Below are 22,745 nucleotides of genomic sequence, written 5' to 3'. Positions count from 1 at the left end.
ACTGGTCCCATTCACTAAATGGTCCCACATTTAAAGTGATTCCTGTCCGATATTCTACTTTGAAATGGTCCCACTCCAGATTTTTGCCTGGGAGAATAATGTTGTCGCGACGGGATACCCGCTATTCGTAGTGTGTGTGGGAAAACATATAAATACCTACGCGAAGTACAAGTATAAATACCTATATGAGGAAATATCTACAAAAGGAGGAAAGACAAAGATAGAAAGCTGCATACAAACATTCGATCGCCTGACATCACAGATTGCGGAAGGAATTGCACAAGTGTGTGCATTCCAGGCCCTTATTAACGCCCAGGCATAAATCCATCTTTTTTGCTTCTCACACGCGAATCAGATGAAAGCGCCACCGTTCGGCCATTCTGTTAAGGTTTTCCACCCACTCGGCATTGGAGTTTGTCTTTGGCAAGTTGAGAGCGTCTATTCGCGATCCATATATCTCTGACATGGCGCGCGAAATGTTTCCACATTTAGCCAACCTGGAACATAGAGGGGGATATGCCCATTAAAAAAAAAATACAATATGTTAACGACGAAACCAGTGGGATCGCTATTCAAAAAAAGAAAGAAGAACATTGAAAGACAAAGTAAATGACAATCTCACGGTCTGTTAATGAGTCCTCAGGTTCCCAGGAAACGGAAGAGAGTGGTGGTGACAGCGTGGTCTCGGGTGGTCTCGGATCCGACCACTTTGCATCTGGGACCACTGAATGCATGGCCGAAAGTAACGCGTAGAAAAGCACATACTGTTGAAGTCAATATTGTTTATTCTGCTATGAGCATACACTAAGTATATAAAGTGTATAACACTGAACTAACTTGTTAGATGTTTTCATTATCACTAGACTTACCTTGATAGTTGCAAAGTAGGCTCTACACTAATGAGATGCATCATCATCGTAGTCATTTTTTTTGTAATTTGTTATTGTTATTATTATTGTTATTGTTATAACTTGGAACATTGTAATTAGCGTTACTGTGTTTTGCTTTGCCTATGTCCCTTATGTAATGCCCTCGGGCCTTTAAGGGTTATATAAATGAAATGAAATGAAATATAAAGAAATAATCGATACATCTCTCACGTACTAAGTCGCATACGCGTAATCACTCACTGCGTCTAGACTAGGCATATGCCTCTGTTGACTGTGCGATGCACTCACGGACCACAGGGAGCATGGCGTTTTGTTGACCACCTCACATCTTGTATTATATCAGAGAAGATGGCACCTTCGTCCATGTAGGTCGTGACATGTACCCTTCTCTTCACCAAACGACCCTAATCTTTATAGACTCTTCTTAACCATGTTTCTCAGGCTCCTGAAATAAAACATATAATCAATACTAACAGAAGCATCACGGTAAGCACTTATACCTGTTAACATCAGCACAAGCATTGTGCAGTCCGCTTGGCGTTTCATCGTCCGATTCTTCTACGTATGCCGTGTCGTCTTCTTAGCGTTAAAACCTCTCCGAGATATCGCCAATATGTTTCACATGAATCATTGTCATCACTTTGTCTGCGAAACGCACTAAACACACGTAAATACTGGACAGGAGATGCCCGATCTCTGCCACGGCAACCGAAGAGAAAAACCAACTTGCTACGACGCGTCCAAGTTCCAAGTTCCAAATGACACCGTCTCCCCGTCTCCGTCTCTCTGTCTCTGCTCTCTCTCTGCCTCCCGCTGCCCGCCGTTCGAATTTGAATTGAAAGCCTCCCGCCGCACCGTGGCGTCCTCATAATTATTGCATCTGCTTCCTCTTTGGTTTTTCTTCTTGTAATTATTTGACGTAGTTTGTCATCTTTTGAATGTGTCTTTTCACATTTTGCTGGTACTTTTTATGACATTCACCTTTAGATAAGACTATGAGCACGAATTGAAGTTACAGCATACTTTTTATCGAAGACATAGGTGGATATGACAATAGATATATCATACGTGTGCTAAAATATATCAAAATAGTGGATAAAACAATACAGAAGGGTATATGGCAAGAGTGGATTCTTCCTCCCCTAAAAAATCTCAAAGGGGGAAGCTGCCCAGCTTGGAATCTCAAGTGGTTCAATTAACCATTGTGGGAACAAAATGGTACCTGTGAGGCTCTCACTGCAAGTTCGGGAACCATTTGAGGCCAGAGTGGTACCACTGATTTCAACAATGTGGAACCAGCTTCCCCACTTGGGAATCCAGCTGGAACCATCCAGATTCAAGTGAAACCATTTCGGGACCATCCACATTCAACTGGAACCAGTCCAAATTCAACTGGAACCATTCTGGAAGTCCAGATTTTTGCCTGTGTTATATATGGTAGTTTCGACCCGGAGCACGCAATGTTGCCCAAGCTGTACCTCTCAAACGCTGTAGTAGCGCAAAGTATAGGGAAGGCACATATCAGGAAGTTGTCGATATAATGTCGTATCTCACCGACGGCAGGAATGGGTCGCGCTATCTCGCGTAGCCGTTAGAGTATGGTCGATTATTCATGCGAGCTAAGCTTAAGTAAGAGTCTCCACTATAATCAACGACGCAGTCACTACAATTTAAAGAGGAAATTAACCTCGCCATGCAGATAAACCTCCACTTCCGAGAGATGCGGAATCCAAGAATCAAGTTCGAAGTCGTCATGTTTCACGGTCAGGTAAGAATTCTGCATCCACTGTGGCACCTATACTTTTTGTTCGCATCCAGGTTCCACTACACACTATATGGGATTCTGAAATCAAATTTTATAGCTTATTCTATTACTTATATTTTAGATCCCACGAACGTAGCGGGAATCGACCGACTTGAAAACAAAGTGGTAGCGTTTGTTGTGTATGGCAGTGGTTGTAATGACTGGCAATGAAAAAATGTCGCATATAAATATAAAAATATATCATAATAAAAATCGAATGTCGAGTGTCTGGCGTGAGGCGAGGCATGCACGTTGAGTGCTCGAATACACGTCGATTATGGACATCAGAAAGGTTATCTTAGTTAAGTCGGACATCCCGCGAAAGGGTGTGCCTGCCTTTATTAAAATCTGGCTCCGTCGAGACACGTCCTACCTGCTTCCCTAAATACGGGGTCGGTCATATTTCGGTCACTTCGGAGTCATATTCTTGCAATGTAACTTTGCAACAATGTAACAATGTAACTTTCTCTCGGGGAACCTCCAAGTCAATGCAAATGCAAAAGTGTGTACAAAATAAAAAGTGTTAATTTTGTTGCGCAACACACATCACGTGTTTTTGCTCGGCAACGACACAGCAGCGGGAGCGGAGTTACCCACTGTTCTGGCAGTCGTTTTCCATTTTGTAAGTGTGGTTCGACATTGTTAGCGTACATAAAAGTGGTACCACGGGAAAGGTAACCTGTTACTGCATAAGTGAGATTTTTGTAGTCAAGATCGAAACACATGTTTTTGCAGAACACACTTACGAATATGGCGCATTTTTCCGAAGCATGGTCTATTCTTACGTATATTCCACCTCTCAAGTAGAGTTAATAAGTAAACAAAATCAATCCCTAAAAAGAGCTAAAAATAAGCTTTCTTTTGATATCAACTTTGCTTGTTCGATATGTATATTTTAGTTGTAAATCGAGTGCAAACATTGAGGGAAATCGCACGAGGTAGAATTTTTGCGATAATTTGTAAAACGAAGTAGCCACGTGTTTTAATTTGTTGCTCATAGAGTAACAGTCTGTTGTGTATAGAATATGCGAAAAGAAAAATTGACGGTTTGGCTTCAACGCGGAGTGCTGACTGAGGTGCTCTCAAAGTGCAGGGAGAGCGCAATTTGGGGGCATGCTCCGTTGTTCACGGGGGTTGACGTTTCATTTTTTTTCTTGTACAACCGCTGCACCTAGGACTAAAAGACTGGTGAAACTGTTGATCACACACGATGTGCTTTCACATTAAAAATAATGATGAATATTGGAGAACCCAAGTGGAGAGCTTTGCCTGAATAGGTGATTTCAGATATTGCCCTTGTGCTCCGCAAGGGGGCCTCCGTCGCCCAAGTCACACGCATCGCGCAATGCGTCGTGGGAAATGGTTTACATTCGTGCTTGCCTGCCTGTTGCTCGACGGAAGGAGGGAACACTGAAACCGTTTGCGCTCTTCTTCTTCTCTCTGACTCATTCAAACTAAATCCTAAGGTGCAGTGGGGCATTCGCAACACGGCGCTCTCTGGCGGGCCATCCATGCAATTTCTGAAATTGTCTATTCAGATGAAACCACCGAGTGGCGCGTCGTTGTCGTCTACAATGGGTTGCCACGCATTATCCGCCAGTAAAAAAAAAAAAAAAAGAGAAAAAGAAAAGCCATACTGAGACGACATATACACTCTGCCGAGGAATCCCAGGCGTCCCCGCTTTCGATTGAGTCTACTTAGGGACCGATTGCAGTGTGATTAAAATCACATACCTCGTTCGTCACAAATTTATTTCTCTAAACTGAACTCTGAAATTTCTAAAGTTTGCATAATGGAAATTGTGGATCGACCCGAGCTTACCCGAGTCAACCACACAAAATTTGGGCTCATGCGTTGACAATAGTCTGGACGAAGTTGTTGAAGCCTTCATCGTGTAGCACGGAATATTACTACCTACACGGAATATTACTTTATCGGTTATCGCATTAAGTTAAATATTGCGGAAATACCACACGTACCATGCAGAACGCACACTTTAACAGTATTTGGCTTAATGGGTTAGTCACAAATCATTCACCCATAAAATCCCTAATGTTATTCCCATTGTTTGCGCAAAGTAATGATCTTAGTTTACTGTAAAAACGGTTTCTAGTGGATAACGTAGCGTAGCTTCTTAAATTTTAACAGGTGAAGGATCTTTCGCGAAAATATTTCATTTCGAAATTTCTACTGACAAAATTAAAAGACGCAGTTGTGAGACTTGGCATCCTGTCTGGAATATCGCACGAAAATCAACCGAATAATACTACATTAAAAACTATAAACATCGCAGAACGCGCGAGAAACAGAAGCAACAGACATGGAAACCTTTCAAATAGCAACTGGTCTAATCACAAACTGCCCCAGCCAGGAATGTCTTGCGGCACAAAACCAAGCTCCACGGGAGAAGGATTGACCGACTTCTGTCTGACATTGTACTGCAATACAGGTGCTCTACGCAATTTCGCGACCATGTCGTGGAGCATGCTTGTGGATAAGGCTCGCCGTCCATATACAATGGCTTACCAGCCCCCGTGGCATAGTGGTTAGAATGATCGCTTTTCACGCCGAGACTGGAAGGTGACACGGGTTCGAATCCTGTCACCAGGTGTGCTGTCTGAGGTTTTCCATAGGTTTTCCGAAGAATTTCCAGGTGAATGTCGCCACGTCTGTACGCCGCTCATAGCCACAGTTGCTTCGCGGCGCTAACACGGAAATAAAAAAAAGGCTTACATTATGGGCAGCAAGTCAATGTATTTTCTGATTTTGTGCTATGACTTGGACAGAGACTGAATTTCACATTGACGCTGATTTAAACTGGTTATCTATAACGTCACATGTACCTCGCGAAACTATCTCTGTCATGGCGTTGAGGAGAAGCCGAATGCCATTTCAAAAATTTCACGTGGGATAAGAATCATAATAAACCATCATAATGCCATTTTTCATCGCAATGCGTCATGGGTTTTACCTCACCACTGTGGCCCCAATAGTGCGTTGTCACTCCTAAAGGGTCTAACGCATATTTCTGTGTTTCTGTCATTTCTCTTTCTTCCATACCGGGAAAAAATTTTGCAACACCTGAATATTTATATCGAATTGTATGCACTTACAGAACTACGAATTTACAAAGCCTGCTCTTACCTTGGATCATTCCCAAAGTCAAGTGGATGCTACCGCAAGCCTCGATTCCCTCTACAACTTCACACGTACAAGAAAGCACTTCGAGCCGTCAGATATTGTGTTTGTCTTTTCGGGGTGAGAGAACGCTACCCACAATATCCTCTTTCCCTGTATGGCTATTAAGAGTATGGAATATTAGCGACACACTGTACCGCACTACGTCAGCATCTCTCAAGCTTCCATGTCATTCAGTAGCTGGGCATGATACGACGAAATAACCGACAACTGCTACATCACAACTAGCAGTTGTCTCAAATTGGGAGTAGATTTACACGTAAAGTCAGTTGTCTCGTCTGTGTGCACCAGCAGGTCCTTGCTCAACCGCTGTTCCACGTGGATGCATGCCAACTATCCTGTTTCTCTACGAATGGAGAAGCGACCACCGTCAGCTGGAGAACTCGGCAAAAGTTGGCCAACTCAGCAAAATTCTGCACAAGCAAGAACGTTGTTGAGGCCCGTGACACATGCTTATCGCGTACACCCTCCTTTTATTTCAGACTTACCCCTAACATTTTCCTAATTTATGACTTATGCTGCTCTTCGCCTCAGTCCTCAGGTAAACCTCTAATGGCCTCAGTCGTGTAGTCGAATTTTTCCCATCAGCGAGTGCTATTAATCGATAATACTCATAGCAGCACGTCCCTGGCCCTTTTATTTCATGCCAGTAATGAGGACGGTGCTCAGAAGTCGAATAGTCTCTGCTCGGAAATGCGACTGCTGTCGTCATGAGGTTCTTCCCTAAGATGTGGTGTCAGGACAAAAGAACGCTGTTAAACTGAAGGTGCAATTAGAATAGTTTGTGCCTGAAATGTATGTAACCGATATATTTCGTTTTGAAACAGTCGGGGGAACATTAGAAAATGAATTTATTCGGACTTTGCAGCCATCTGCGCAGTCACGTCTGAATTCAGGCAACAGTATGAGGACCCACATCACTGGATTCGGTCATGAAGGCAGGGTGCTCGTCACAAAATGTAGTCTTCCGACTGGCAATCTGTTGCCGAACAGTCGCTACAAACAACTGTGTTCATGCATTCGCTGGTAGGGGACTGCAACGAGCCTGGCGACGCTGTCTACTAAGCGATTGGGAATCTCTCCGGCAACGCCAATAGGTCATTTGCAAAAGCTCCAAGGAGCAGTGCGCGGCCTGGCAGGGCTGGAAATGCTGTGCAAAACGACAGCGATTTCCTATCGTCCCCGATTGTCGTCGTCGTCGTACTTGTGTATGCACCGTCCCTGTAGTCTTGCACAGCATTTCCCGGCATGCCCTCCCAGGTCGCGTGCTGCTCCCTGGAACTTTTGCAAATGGCCTATTATGTAACGGGAAGAGGCGAAGCAGGGAATGGGCCTTTCAACGGGAAGCTGGCAGTTGGTTTCTAATTCTATGATTTTGATTATTTAAAAAACATAAGCAAATTGTGCGATATTTTCGGTTTTCAATTCCGGATTCCTCGCTTTTAAGATTTGCTCACCCGTTCGCTCAATTTTCCACAGTTCAGTTACCAGAGGTGAAGACCTTTCAGAAGTAATTCAATCACGATTAGAGTTGCACTCTTCGATGTACAATAACTCTCATAGATCTGGTAAGTACACCGACTGAAACGTAATTAAGTGGGATACGTTGCTTACAATCGTGCAATGTCAGAATTGCTGGGGAACTTACTAGGTACTCAGCAGACACACCAGAGGAAAACAGTCAAACAAATATAGTACGAGCTGGTTTAATTTTTTTTATACTGAAGGGCTTGCACATAATGATGACAATCCTGTTTCATCCTGGCCATGTCGCGGAACTTAGTGTAACGGAACCTACTGATATTGTTACCAGCCACAGCAGAGTCACGGACGTGTCCGAGAAAGGACTTGCATAGCTTTCTTCGAGCTAGAATTCATAAAAGGCTGCAGGCCGTTTTCTGCTCGCCTGGCTTGATATACAGGGTCTCCCAGTTAAATGCGAACATAAATTTTTAAAATATGTACATATCACTTTTTCTTAGATGAAATCAATTGTAATATAGTATAAGCTGAAGGGCTCTCCTTAGGAAGACATTAGCAAACTCATAAGGCAATATTTTAATTAACTTTGTAATTATAAAAGATACGAAGTTTTCCGAATGAGAACATTTGATCCCTTCGGTCACATGATACAGGAGCCGTTTTCAGAACAAAAATCCGTTCAATAGATCGTCGGCAAAAAAATGGTGAAGAAACACCATTTTTATTTATTTTGTTCATTGCGCATGTTCGGGGACGGGTCTTTCCTTCACACCCAACGTGAGAGTGTGAAGGAGCACAGTACCGCCTCATGCGTCGAAGATGAGCTTTAACTTGCAGAAACAAAACAAAAACAAATTTATCGTGTGACTCTATCGGAACTGCCTTTATCTTGGGTTGCATCTTCTGTTTTCTTTTAACCTTTTTCCAGGACGCCAGAGGCGATAGTCTGCTCTTTCACCCTCTCACATTGGGGATTAAGGAAGACGCGTCTCCGAAGACTTGTTTTCATTTAGCGACTCCATAAAATCCAGGGCCTTAATGCGGGGCACGACTTTTTCGAACAGTAAGGCTAAGAAGTTAATAAGAGAAGAAAAAAACGACGAAAAAGTAGTTTCTTCCTTAGTTCCGCGTGAATCGTTATTTGAACCGGTTAGACATATTTTTTAACGGTTCAGTTCCGGTTCAGCTCCAAGATGGCATCGACTGCTTCAGTTCAGTTCTGGATTGGCCAGAAATAACTGTTAACAATAATTAATAACGGTATGGAATGAAGCGCCAAAACCCGCAGTTTTTTCTAAGACAATTCTTATCAGCCAAAATCCAAATCTGATCCAGCACAATACAGTTCTAATCCAACACAAGCCAATTCTAAGCCATCTGATTGGTCGATCAGCTCCGCTCCTTTATGCTAATGAACTGGCTTGGCTCCACCCCTTCACTCTGATTGGTCCAATCTAACCACATTAATTGGTTTGCAGCCAGCTCAGCACCACTGCCTCACCTCACTTCACGCAGATTGGTTTGTCACAGCCCTGCCCCGCACACTGATTTTGTCCATTTAAAACCCACCCATTGCTGATTTGTTGGCTCCATCCACTTCATAGCGAAAGGCTCCTTCTGAGCCAGCGGATCTGTTCCAATCCACAATGTCTACTCATTTTTAGTCCGGCTCGACATAACTCGACGCTTCTAGGCGTAGGGTCGCCGCCAGATGGCACGCTCGGCAGCGGCTCCATTGCGGCTCTATCTTAGGTAGCTCTATTCAATCAGACAGATACGAGGTATATATTTCAACGTTTATGGAGCACATGTTTGAGAAAAATCATGGTAGTCTTGGTAGTCTTGGAGTCATGGTAGCCTTGATCCTGGGTGGTCGGATGAGGGTGAGGCTTGATAGAGTACCATTTTGGCTTTCAAACATAGTACTTCCTCTAGGGGTACAGTACCGGTTTTATTTTGAACCTGCCAAGCCTACCGCCATTCCGTTCGCAGTAGAGTAGATGATCTCGATCAAAGGAAGGCGAATCGAAATGGTCGGCGGTGATCGTTTGTAACTCATCTTCGTATTCCTTACAGAATAGGCCGAGGATCAGAGAATCCGTGTCAAAGTAGGAGGTAATCACAGAACAAGTGGTCTTACTTAGCAGGGGTTTATAGTGGATAGAACGTGTAAATCGTTACTTCACACAGTTCTAAAATCCTAAAACCAATCTGGAGAAGGAAATCGCATTGCACTTTGCTTTTGCACACTTCGCACATGACGCAACTTCCATTCTCACGCGTTCCGCCCGACTCCCGAGGCGACTCGCCATCTCCATGGTTTTTGAACTGGATTTTTGAACATTGTTATTAATTTGCCACTCATGGCACCATTGCTCTATTTGCTGCAGGGAGGTGTTAAAATAAGCTGGTCCTCACGTGTATTAATGCATCGGTAAGGGATGCAGTCGTCTGCGAAAAGCTTAATACTGCTCGGTGCTGGTTCAGTTACGCCGTTTTTGTATAAAGGAGAAACAACAATTGACCTAGAACAGTTCCTTTGAGAACACCTGATAGTACTTCAGCTGTAGTTGAACATGTGTCATGAATGAAAAGAAACTCTTGCCTTGTCTAGATAATAAGTTCGCCGAAATCCACGAAGTTAACTTTGAATCCTTGAAGCGTTCAAAACTTATCTTAAAGATACTCACCACTTTAAGATTAGTTTTGAATGTGACACCCCGTCAAACGCCTCTTCGAAATCAATGAACACGACATCGCATTGTTTCGTGTCGGTGACGCATGACGCCCAGTCATGCACGGCCCCAACTAATTGCAATCTTGTTGATGACCCCTGTCTAAACCCGAACTGATCATAGCTTAATACTTGTATTTTGTTCCGTTCTAAAAATCCCTTATATCTTTATATAGCAAGTGTTCCACTATCTTACAACACGTAGAAATGAGTAGTACTGCCCCGTTACGTACAACGACATCCTTTTTCTAATCCAGTTTCAGAAATTCTATTCTAATCCAAGTATAATCCAATTCTAAGCCAACACAATCGAGTTCTAAGTCAACGCAATCGAGTTGGAATCCAACACAAGCCAATTCCAAAGCCATCTGATTGGTCGCCATTAGCTCCGCCCACTTCACGTTGATTGGCCCATGCTAAGCCTACTGATCGTTGATTGGTTGACCGTAGTTCCGCTCCTTTATGCTAATTAGTTGGCTTGGCTCCGCCCACTTCACGGTGATTGGCCCATGCTAAGCCTACTGATCGTTGACTGGTTTACCCTAGCTCCACCCCTTTATGCTAATTAATTGGCTCCCCTCACCCCCCCCACTTCACGCTGATTGGCCCATGCTAAGCATACTGATCTTTGGTTCATCATAGCTCTGCCCCTTTATGCTAATTATTTGGCTCCGCCCACTTTACGCTGATTGGTGCACATCGATCGCTGAGCCTCTATGCTAATTAGCCAGCTCCGCTGATTGGTCTACGCGAAGCCTCCTCATCCCGATTGCTCCTCTTCTCCACAGACTTCTTAGTCGCCTGATTGGCCCATTCTAAGTCCACGATAATGGCTAGCAGTCCTAATTGGCCTAGTGAACATAGCCTTCACCAGCGCCGGCCAGATGGTCCGCGGATCGCTCGGCAGCGGCTTCAGATGGTTCTAACCCAATTGGGTATCTCTATCTCAGATAGCTCTACGACACCAAACAGACAGGAAAAATACATTTCAAAGTTTATTGAGTACATGTTTGAGGAAAAGCATGGCAGTCTTGGAGAGGTTGATTCCTTTGATGCTGGGTGTGGTTCCACGGAAGTGACGGACCATGTATATGTCTCCGGGACAGTGGCTGAGAAAAATTTCGTCCTCTGTGAGTTGGCACTTCCACGTGCACTGGATATCTTCGTAGCTGTTGCTCACGTCCAGCGAGTGAAGGCACGTGCGCAGCGATTCAGTAGTCCTGTTCAGGTTAATGCCGGACCACATAGGTACCACGTGCCACTCTCTGATGGCCAAGATGTCGCAAGGGGCATTTGTGCGCGTACGTGTGCTTATTCCTTTCGAGCTTGATGCTCGTGCACGAGACGAGCAAGAAGAGATCGAGGTACCACATCCTTCCAGTGACGCAGTCCAAATGGCGCTAGTCCTTCTCATCCACTGCATTATCTGTGCGAGGGGAAAGAACGCCAGGTGAAGGTGTCGGTAAATGAATATTCGTTACTGCATTTAGCCAAATGAGCAGGAAGCGCCCCAGTGCATCCGAATTTTTTAGTTCTCACCGCAAAAATACACATTTGAACGTTTTGGACGTCAGTGGAGACGAACCCACTCCCTTCCCGGTGATAATTTTCGATGCGCTCTGTGGACTCATGAATCACGTCCATCAGGGTATTCGCGATGGCTCCGTCACTGTGGACTTCGCGAGCAAACGCCATAGAGTGGGCGATGTGAGCGATTATCTCCCGCCGAGGTTCTTTTATCATTAAAACATCAGAACAAATGAAAAACCTAAATGGTATTCGTTGCGCTCTCAATATAGCGACCATATCGCGAAAATGAATCATTAAATATTGTCGCAAGTCCTCTACTCCCTGATCGTGAACAGATGCCAACAGCACGTATCTTTTGACAATACCTCTAAATGCAGTGTCAGTCTGGAAGAAGAGCAGGAAGAATATATCCACGTCGGGGTACAATCGCATCACAGGTGCAGACAGTGTAGGAGGTGCGCCGTCCTGAGAATCGTCTCCCGATTCATCCTCGATATCGTGTGGGTAAAAAAAGTAGAATACACACCGAGGCACTCAAAATAAACGTATCCGTAAGAAACGTGCAACAAGTAAAGGGAATAACTTACTTTCGAAGCGAGTTGAAGCAGACTGTTCCCCCCCTGAGGCGATCGCGTGGCTTATAAATGAGCATCCACGCTGCATGCGCCAACTCGTAAATCATGTTTTCCGAGGAATTGGGTCACCTTGAGGATGAGGCCACGTTGGGGCCATCTGTCTAAAATCAAAACGCACTTCCACCCGTCACAGCCAAAATGAGTTTATACCGGCGAGCCCTAGCGAAAAAATGTTACGTATGTTTCAAGGTGGCATAAACAGATTTCGCTTTCTCCGAGAAATTGGGTCACCTTGAGGATGAGTCGGCTATATGTTGGGGCCATCTGTTTAATATCAGAGCTCACAGTTTGAAGATCGTAAATCATGTTTTCCGAGTCCTCGAGATCGCGCATATTAAAACGTATACCAAAAGTAAACTGTTTTGTCTGATGAGACAAGTCTATCTGAAGACAAATATCCCTATGAGCCCACGTCAAAGCGGACCACCTGCTCATTACCGAAACAAGCTTTCTGTAACCAAAAACAAGGGGTTCGCTTATGCAGTTTCCACGAAGTTGCAAATGTCCTTCGCAGCTTGTGATTGTGTTAACAAAATCGCACCACCCTAGCGCCCCTCCAGGGGTGCTTTATATAAAAGTTGTGATATATACAGCTCATTTGAGGTCTGTGAAGCTACTTCCATCGGTCGACTCCGGGTGAAGCGCAAAACGAGAAAGGTATGTCTCACTATCGTCTTCAAGATGAGGAAAGTTAGATAACAGTTGTCCTCATTTTCAGTACATTCGGCGTGCGTAGAAACTTGCACTGAGAGATATGTCATCTATTTTCGAGAAGCTGGATAAACTAAAGAAACCCGGTGATGGGGACATTCAGAAAATGAGCATTGTTCCGAAGAACCAACAGCTCAACGTGTTGGACTTACGGAAAGTGGACACTATGTACGGGGAGTCCGGGTACGTCGAAGTCCTGGACAATCATAAACGCGTAAAGGTGTACCTACCCAGTCGTTTTAAGCGACTCACAGATGAAGATTTGCAAGAAATGCGACAAATACAGATCTGAAACTAGAGAAGAAGGAGAGATTCAGGGATGGTAAAAGAGTCGCATCGCCCAACATCATCTTTACTCACGCGAAGAAAAAGTGACCAAGACCAGCGAAAGTCCGCGTCCCATATGTAATCATCAGTAAAATAAAAATACATGTATTTCTGATTTTAAGAGAAAAATGTTGCGCTGTTCGGATGGATTAGGAAGATGATGGCTGGTATGATGGGAAGCGATATTGATAGAATGATATGATAGGGAGCTATAGCGCGTATTCATCGACTAAGCAAGTATAGTTTGTGGGGAGCTATAGCGAATAAAGGACACCAGGCTTTTTTTAAGCAACAAACAACTTTTCTAGCATCTTTATTGATTTTAGGTCATTAGCGGCGAGATTATCGGAAAACAGGGATACAATGCTCTTCAGTGATTTCCATTTCGCCAACAACATCGCCACGATACAGCAGTACACACCACACATTGGAGAATACAGGCTTCGAATACAGACATCATTATATTCGTCGACGGTGAGGTGTTTCAGCTCAGGTTCGATGGGCGGCAATCCGAAGGAATCAAAGTAGATCAGGTCATCCTTCATTTTCGCATAGAGAATCCAGTGCTTCCCGGGCTTGCTGTCGCCGATCGACGTTGACCACGATTATACCCGGTCTATCCAGCGCGGGCAGACGATAGTCTCGAGCGTATGCACCACAGAAGAGTGCCGAAGTGTAATCGTTGTACTTCAAAAGTCTTTCGATATCTTGCTCGAACATCGCTAATGCAGCGTGACGTTCCTGTTCTTATCCACGGACATGATTATCACACTATCGGACAGTAGCAATACGGTCGTGGGTTCGGCCAAGGCGAATCTGAACTTGATTTGCAACCGAACGTTTCCACGCCTGATCGGTGACAGGTGGACCGAGAATTGATCGGGATCCAGGTCGTAGTACAGTAGGAACTTGTTTCTAACGTAGTGATCGTATTCGTAGGAGACGTGCTCCTCACACAGCTGCTCCAAGAGGTTGAAGTAGCTTCGGTGGTTCAGGTTATTGTTGAAGTCGAACGTGTCCACTCGCTGAGTCCCGTTCACAGTGAGCGTCGCCGACTCAATGTCGCAGTTCACAAATCGATACGGGTCGCGATTGAATGCTCCCTGGTAGGCTAGGGTGGGCACGAATGCAACCACACCCTTAGATGGTATCTTCTCTGGAAATAAATCTTCCAGGCATGCATCCAGGTTACAAACAGGTAGGCAGGTTGCAAACGAATACGCGATTCACTTCCGGCCAGTGTGTAGAGAGCCTTGCGCTGCTGCAATTCCGTTTCGTGCCCGAGGAATAGGCTGGCAGGCACGGTGATTTTCTTTGTGTACAAGGCGGCACTCATGATTTCCACATTATGCGTGTGCTGCTCCTGATCGGTCTTCATAATGCGCAATTCGTCGGAGCCTTGATAAGAAACAAGCCTAATTTCCACTCCCGATATGAGTAGCTTAGGCTACAGAAAAATGTCCGAGTTGATCTTGGAAACCAGGTCGATTGTCTTGCCGCCTCGTGTGAGGTTGTATCGTTCGGCCGGTCCACGAGCGCGAATGTTGTTTTCCGATTGACGCGCTTCGTCTTGCGTGTATACAGACCGCTTTATGCACGGTATTTTGCTCCGTGGTGCTGGCGTGAAGCAAAATATCCGGGTTGCTTCTACAGCTACACAAATTATTATTCGTAACCATGGTCTGATTCCAGAAGACTGCTACGTTCTGGAAAAGTGAGCTGGCGAACGCGTTGACAGGGTAGACATCGTCGTAGGTCGTCCGATCGCCAGCGTGTGTTTCCGGTAGCGAGCCATCGTCACGTACGATGCGGACTTTCGTCACTACGTACGCGGAGTTCAAATCGAGATAGTGATGCTCTAAATTCGACAGGTGGAACTCTATGACGGAAGATTTGTCAGCGACCGGGTAGAATACCTCGTATTCCCCTTCAGTACATGCCATAGCGTTCCTGGCACGGAAAATAATCGTGTTTCCAACTTATCCAACAGAGGAGTGTCGAGGTATGCGACGTTAATGGTGTCGATCTCGCAACTTAATTGTTGCCGCGCAACCGGCGTGATTTATTCTGTCGAAGACGTCTCGTTTTCTCCTCTTTCTTCGCCCGGCCCCTCCGAGGTCTCGGAGAATTTCGTGGCTCGTACACATTCGCACAGATTTTTGGCCACGCGCTTAGCGGCGACAACAGCCGTGTTTTTCAAGTAGAGCGATACGCGTTGAAAGAGTGGAATAGCGAAACGCCCGAGCTCAGGAAAGAAATTCTCCCCTCTGATACAGGTACGACCTGTAAACCGCCGGAACGCCAAATCCGTAGATTGGTACCTCTTTAGTGTACATGCTTAAAGTGCAGCGTCGGCGTCGATCTACCGCGATTTTATAGCGGTAGCTTGCGACCCGTGTCGTCGCATATAGAGACGGTGATTGAGGAAATTTCGCGCGGCACTAACTTAAGGTACTGAACGGGAAAAAAGCTGAAACTCAGTTGTTCTCTCGTTCTATTGTATACGAATGGAATTAATTGCATCATCGGATGCCGCCCGTTTCCCACAACGGAGGGCGTGACGAGATCCGTGTATATCATAATACAGTTAATGGGAAGATCTATGGTCACTTCGTCGACGCCCGTATAATTTGCGGTAAATACGGTTTTCGCGCCGAAGCCCAGTAGGTACGGAAAGTAATCGGATAATGTAAGCGACACTTTTACCGCAAGCTCAGCGAACACTTCCTCGCCCATGCATCGTAGGTGAGAGAAGCCTCCGGCTGCAGGCGCTCATGGATGGCGCTCACGAGAGCTTCTGGTGTTTCGTAGTAATTTGGTGGGAGTGAAATGCGCCGACTTTCCGTCTCTCGAGTGTTTATGTGGATGCGGTACGTCTTTACTATGGGATTACCAGTGATGCGCTTTCGGAATCCTTCAACGTGGATGTGCTTCACCTGAATGGGGTCCAGGAACTCGGTCGACGAGTTGAAATTCGTCGGGAGAGAGAGCGAGTAAGTGTTGTCTTTGTATTCCACACTTGATTCTGTATCGTTCGTCGCTCTGAAGAATTCGTTGAACGTGTCGCTATTTACCGATCGGGTTCCAAAATTAGATCGTTATTGATCACTATCGCAGGCGAACTCGCAGCATAACGGCCCTTTCCTCCGCAAGTGGTAACACGGTTGGGACGGCGCGTACTCTGCCACCCTCCGGCTGATCGGCATCGATGTCGGCTATTCCAAAGGTGAGATGCAGTGGTCTGTCGATTCATTTCACCGAGCGCATGCACGACAGTAGCTTAAACACGTAGTGATCTTCCTCGTAAGTCCACTCTATCCCATATTCGGCAATATTTTATTCAATAGCGTGTCGGTGTCTTCGAACGTGAGCTGTTTTGTTTGCCACTTCTTCGTTGATAGCGTTATCAACTTATCCGGCTCAGATTATCAGGTATATGGTTCGAGTCCAGGAAGCTGTTGGAAATGGAAAATCCCTCTTGACTGACGACGTACGAATCATCCAGGTGTAGCGGCTTATATAACGTGATCGTGAAATCATTCAGCGTGTTGGACGGGTGCAGGTCCATGCTGGTGTTCGAGAGCAGATACACATGAAATTCATTTTCTGACATAGCTGGCGGGCACCCAAGAATCGTGACATTTGGCGTATCCGTACCAACGCACCAAGTAGTGCAATATCTCGTTAATTGTCTTCTTTCTAATCACTGTGGATATGAGCCGCTTATCATACGAGGAAAGATGGTGAACGGGCTGCAGCTCCTGCTCGTAGAATGATCCCATTTCTTTTCTTGTCGAATCGTTCACGTACACTACGGGTGGATCGACACCTCGAACAATTCGGCCGTCCACCTTTGATCGTAGCCTTTGGCGAACACGCCGCGATCTAACGCGAGCCTCACCTGCTCTCGCGTGAGGTCGTCTTACGATTCAATCTGTTGAACAGAGCTACTTGATTTCCGGCGTTCACGTTTTTCGGCTTTTCGCCCGTGACAGAGTGTACTGAGTTGTTATAGTCGGCCACTATCTTCGGCCGCGCGTTGATATAATTAAACTTCCCCGTACTAGTGAAATGCCTGGCTATTCTTTCTCTAATTGTTCTTTGCACGCGTTCACAGGAAGCCGCCTTCATTCCACTTTGCGTGGTATAGTGATTTAGTAGCGACTGAAAATACTGACGAATAGGGGAACCTCAAAATTCACTTCCGCGATCCGTGAGGAGATTCTTCGGAATTCCATGACGGAAATCTCGTTGGAAAGCTTTCTTTACGACTTGCGGGCGCTTTGTGCGAATGGGGACCATATACAGGTACCTCGATAGCGTATCTATGACCGTTAAGATGTAGTCCTTCTTAAATTTCTGATATTTACGCATATCCAGGAGGTCTGCCTGATATAAACCTCTCAGGTGAGTGGCGATGATAGAGCGCCGCTTAATTTTTTTCTTCGTCGGCTTGTGAAGGGTGTAAGCATCTTCTTTTTTCAGCTGTTCAAGGGCTTCTCTGTGCGTGAGCGTCTGATAACGTCCGTACCGATCCCCTCCACCTAACCCTTTCTCCTTGATCTTTCTATAGGGCACAATAGGAACAATCCGGGGTAGTTGGTATAGGTTCATGATGACGAATGGCAGCAAGAAGACAAGGACAGTGTATAAGTAGACAGGACGACTGCAGACTCTCAACTGACGTTTAATCAAGAAACACAGCATCTTAAACGCTAACATCTAGGTCACCGACTAAAAAATGTACAGAGAAGACAAGGTTTATGTTGCCAGCTGAGAGATAGCACTCAACATCTTATCCATACATATCTTCACTTGGAAGAACCCCATCTGGTCACTTGAGCGTCCATTGCCGAGATTGTAAGTGCACGCCGTTTTTCGATCAGACCGAGGTGCGGCCAGTTCATAAAGATCAGTTGGTGCGGGAGATAATGGAGGCATTTCTGATAACCACGTGTAATGACAGATGTCATCTCCCCTTCGGTCACGTTAGCAGACGTGGAAATTTATTTTCTACGTATGGATAAGATGTTGAGTGCTATCTCCCAGCCCGCAGCATAAACCTTGTCTTCTCTGTACATTTTTTAGTCGGTGACCTAGATGTTAGCGTTTAAGATGCTGTGTTCCTTGATTAAACGTCAGTTGAGAGTCTGCAATCGTCCTGTCTACTTCTACCCTGTCCTTGTTTTCTTGCTGCCATTCGTCATCATGAATCTTTCTATAGGACCCCATATTTCCTCCAGCGAGCAATTGGGTGCATTTTCAGAGAGCATATAATTTTCGATACTTTTTTGTACCAACTAGGTTTCTTGATGAGCGTGCTACGACATGCTAAGTAGCTCACAAGGGCGGTTTGAACGTTTAAAGGTTTGAACGGTTGGTTCGCTTCCCTCTATATACTAGCACATTATCGGCGTCCCAGGTGAAAACTTTCTTGAATTCTTGGATAAGCAGCAACGACGGTAACCGTCGTTGTGAAGTGGAACAGCCTTTAGCCTTTAGGCTTTTTCAGAGCCGTTGAAAAAAGAAATCTAACCATCACGAACCTCCCGCCGTAATCTGGACGGGAGGTCCAACATCTCTATGACACTTACCACAGGTCAACAGGTCCCCGTCAGCCATGCCAAACGCCAACGGGTAGGGAGCCCTTCCTCTGGTGACCCCAACAACCCACAGATCGTGAATGTTCCCGATAACACCACGGACACTTCGGCACCGCCAGCTCCTCAGCAGACAGATGCGATGAACAATGGCAACCTTGCCACTTCACTTCATGACCCGTTCACCACTGTCACCTACAAGAAGAACCGAGCCGGCGGTATTCCCATACTGTTTCGACCAGCAACTACTGACTACTCCTTCTGGAAGGTGAATCCTAATGCGGTCGCTAGTGAGATACGCCTGCTAACCCAACAACAGGTTATGCACCACCGTTTCCACCGAGACGGTTCTCTCTTCGTCTCCGTACGGTGTGAAGCAGCCGCCCGCAACCTTTTGTCTGCTAAGTGCTTAGCTGGGATTCCGGTGATACCATCAATACCGCAATCGTACGCCAGAAATACGGGCAAGATATATGATGTTCCAAGAGAGTATTCGAACGACGACCTCGTGCTCTACCTTAAAGACGCAAGGGTTTTATCTGCACGGCGACAGGTTCGGCATTCCATAGCAGAAGATGGCACTGATGTGTTTACCCCGTTACGGAGCGTTATCCTGACTTTTGAACCTACAACCCGTCTTCCTCCCCGAATTGCCCTTGGGTTTCAGACCTTCACAGTCCAAGAGTACATAGAAGGCCCCATACAGTGTTATAACTGCCAACGATTTGGCCATATTGCACGAAATTGCCGAGGTTCTACACGGTGTGGCATCTGCGCCGGACTTCACCAGACTGCAACAATAGCCAAAGTGTGCTAACTGCAAATCCAGCCATCCCACATCATTTTCTTTATGTCCTGTCAAGACCGCCGCCACCAAGAGGCACCAAGACCGGACCCTACGACTTCCGTCTGACGCTCCTAGGGATGCTAGTGCCACAGTCCCGTCTCGTACAAATGCACAAGAATTTCCTGCACTACCCCCTCGATCTGCACCAGGTGAACGAGGGTCGCTGAACACAGTCGCGGCTACGCCTATCACAAGCCCACCGCCTCCTCGTCCATCAAGACAGATTACAAACACTTACGCCAGTGTGACGGAACCAGCACGCTGGAGGCGACAGTTACCCTCATCAGCCTCTCAATATATGCCTTCTCTAGGACTCTTCTCAGCGGTACTCGCTGCCCTTAAAGGGACTGTCGCATCCGGAACCGTGGTTACGAATCCAATACCAATGTGTTCGGTACACTACCACGAGCTATTTGCCAAATGTTCTCCTTCCAAAACGGACCGGGTGATGAGGAATCGAATTTAAAAGATCCGGTTTCGTTTTGGTCCTCGAAAGCGCCAGCGCCAACAACATCGCGTGACGCAAGGTCGAATCTGGCTAATCCGCTGTGAAGGACGCTGTCGTCTGCCGCCAAGTCTGGGGCTGCTTCGTTTTTTCTTCCGGCACGTCGTCCGTATTCACATGTGACACTTTCTAGTGACTCGGATACTATCGCTACGCTTGCATCCTTCGCGTGGGATGTCGTTTGGAAACCGACGCAGCGTTCCCGACTCCAGGAAAACTTGCTTCGAAAACCTCGATGTTTGTTTTCGCACGCCAAGGATACAGCTACAGCCAGACCCCAGACGAAGCGAAAGTTGGAAGCAGCTACATCACTAGCGGGTATCCAGATGAAGCAAGGACTGTTCATGCTGTCCGTGTATGCTCCTCGCATTTCACCGATAATGTGTACCTGGATGAGAACATCATGGAAGTGCAACTTGGATTGACACAAAAAAGGAACAAATTCAAACTTGACGCCGTTCCGACAGTGTTCCACGAACAAAGCGAGCCAGCAACTTCGACAGTAAGTCACAATGTCTATGTAGTTTCCCAATCGGGTCTGTCACTCTTGCGCGTGAGTAGCACTTAGCAGCAAAAGACGAAATCGGTACAACGTAAGGTATCCCCTAACCTATGATTAATAACTAGATAAATAAAATACAATAAACAAGTTCAAGTGATGTCATTCATATGAACGTGATTGACTTTTCTCGTTGTCGGACGCGTTATCATGAAACTTTCACTGTTACTGAACCTGTGACTTTTGTGGAATGTGGTAGACATAATTGGTTTTCATGTGTATTACAGCTGCAGGCTGTTCGACAGGGTCAAGCGCAAGTGGTACGTATATTACTTAAATACATATAATGTGTTTACAATTTTTGGACACAGAACAATTCGCAAACTATGAACCCCGATCACTAAAAGGAAGAACTGACGCTGTTTGTGTGCTGGTGTTAGAAACAGGCACTATACAAACAGTACCTCTGTCCGTAACATAAGCGCCATAACCCACTTCCCAGTTACCTTTTATCTCTCTGTTTGTGAACTGTTTGTGTGCTGTAGGGCGGCGGTTTTTGCGGTTGTCGTAGCCAACTTGAGGTGCACTTTTGACGTTCTGTGTTATAGAAGGACCGGTGCTGCTGATCAAGTCCCATCCATCCATGAAACGGCATCAAACAATGTACGTGTGTGCACGGCAATTTTGCTGAGAGACCTGGTTTTTACACTAATGCCTTTACGACGCCTCTGACAAATTAGGATCTTCCAGAACAGTGCTTTCTTCATCCAAGTTCAAGAAGTAAAGAGAATGACTTCATGGCTTCTACTGACATCTCACAGCTACATGCCAAGACAAAATAACTTGACAGCAGGAAAGGAAAAGAAAAAAAAAAAGGTCCGTTTGAGGCCCACCCAAATCTTTGTGCAGAGGCTGACAACAACAACGCTATTGTGAGATGATGAATGATGCTGATGCAGCGTTGAGATTAAGCCCTTGTTTCCTTTTTTGCAATGCTATACATTACTGCTGGTTAAATGTAAAATGATGCACCTACCTCCAGACATTAAAGGGGCTACCAGAGATGTAGTGTCAATTCAACAGAAAACCTGCATGTTCTACGAGGCACTGTCACATAAGCATTGGCCAAATTTGCTGCCCTGTGAGCTTTGATAGGATATGCCGTAGATAGTAAGAGGCCTCTTACTGTAAAAGGGAGGTGCATTAATCGAGTAGTGGGGTCTGAGGCATGAGGGCCATTTCAGGATGTACTAACCCTTCTAAAATTTTACACTTGGTTCTGCCCAGATATCGATCCAGATCCCCCCCAACACCCCGAGTTTTTTTCCTGTGTACCACTGTTATAATGAAACCGTCCAATTTACTGTCCAATCGTCCCGTTTTCATTGCAATTGAAGTACTTACAAAACTGTTTATTTTATTTTTTATTTTTGTGAGTCCCCGCTTCAGATCCCAAGGGATATTGCCAGTGTGGTGCACGCTGATAACTGTCTGTGCATAGCAAATAATAAATATCTGTGCGTGAAGAGTTGGATGTGGACTTGTGCAATGGCTCTTGAATGGACAACACTCAGTCAACACAAAGATTTATTCACATTTGCGTAACTTATTGCCTGTCATTATAATAATTATTATAATACATAGACAAGAGGTAATGCTCTGCCAAGGATCTCTGGAGTTACAGTCTTGAAAGCTGTTTTCAAGACAGTGGTGCTAAAAAATTGGATCAATGGCAGGTATCAAAATTTGTTTTGCTGTATCAAGGCAGAACAATCTTCTGTGGGAATGACAAATTTTGGACATTCCCAGACAGATGTATCACTTACTATGATAATGAGGTGTAACTGTACCATTAGTGAGTTATGAAACGTTACCTGAAATTATTTGACGTGTTATATCCCTCACATGCTATAATACTGCCAACGATAAGAAGCATTACACTATCATTAAAAGTATAACTGTCACTTATGGCCAGGTAGTTT

The 22,745-nt window shown here is 45.4% G+C and overlaps 1 protein-coding gene across 1 annotated transcript in view; it reads left to right on the top strand.

Annotated features, from left to right (window-relative positions):
* LOC135385697 (uncharacterized) overlaps positions 1-22,745 on the top strand; it is a 62,280-nt gene that overhangs the window by 7,454 nt on the left and 32,081 nt on the right. Inside the window, exons 3-4 of the mRNA XM_064615166.1 lie at positions 2,590-2,658; positions 5,811-5,953. Coding sequence (XP_064471236.1) covers positions 2,590-2,658; positions 5,811-5,953 — 212 coding nt within the window. The remainder of the gene's footprint in view (positions 1-2,589; positions 2,659-5,810; positions 5,954-22,745) is intronic.

The sequence above is a fragment of the Ornithodoros turicata genome, chromosome 1 (genome assembly GCF_037126465.1).
Source record: "Ornithodoros turicata isolate Travis chromosome 1, ASM3712646v1, whole genome shotgun sequence".
Taxonomy (NCBI): domain Eukaryota; kingdom Metazoa; phylum Arthropoda; class Arachnida; order Ixodida; family Argasidae; genus Ornithodoros; species Ornithodoros turicata.
This window is presented reverse-complemented; position numbering and strand designations above follow the sequence as displayed.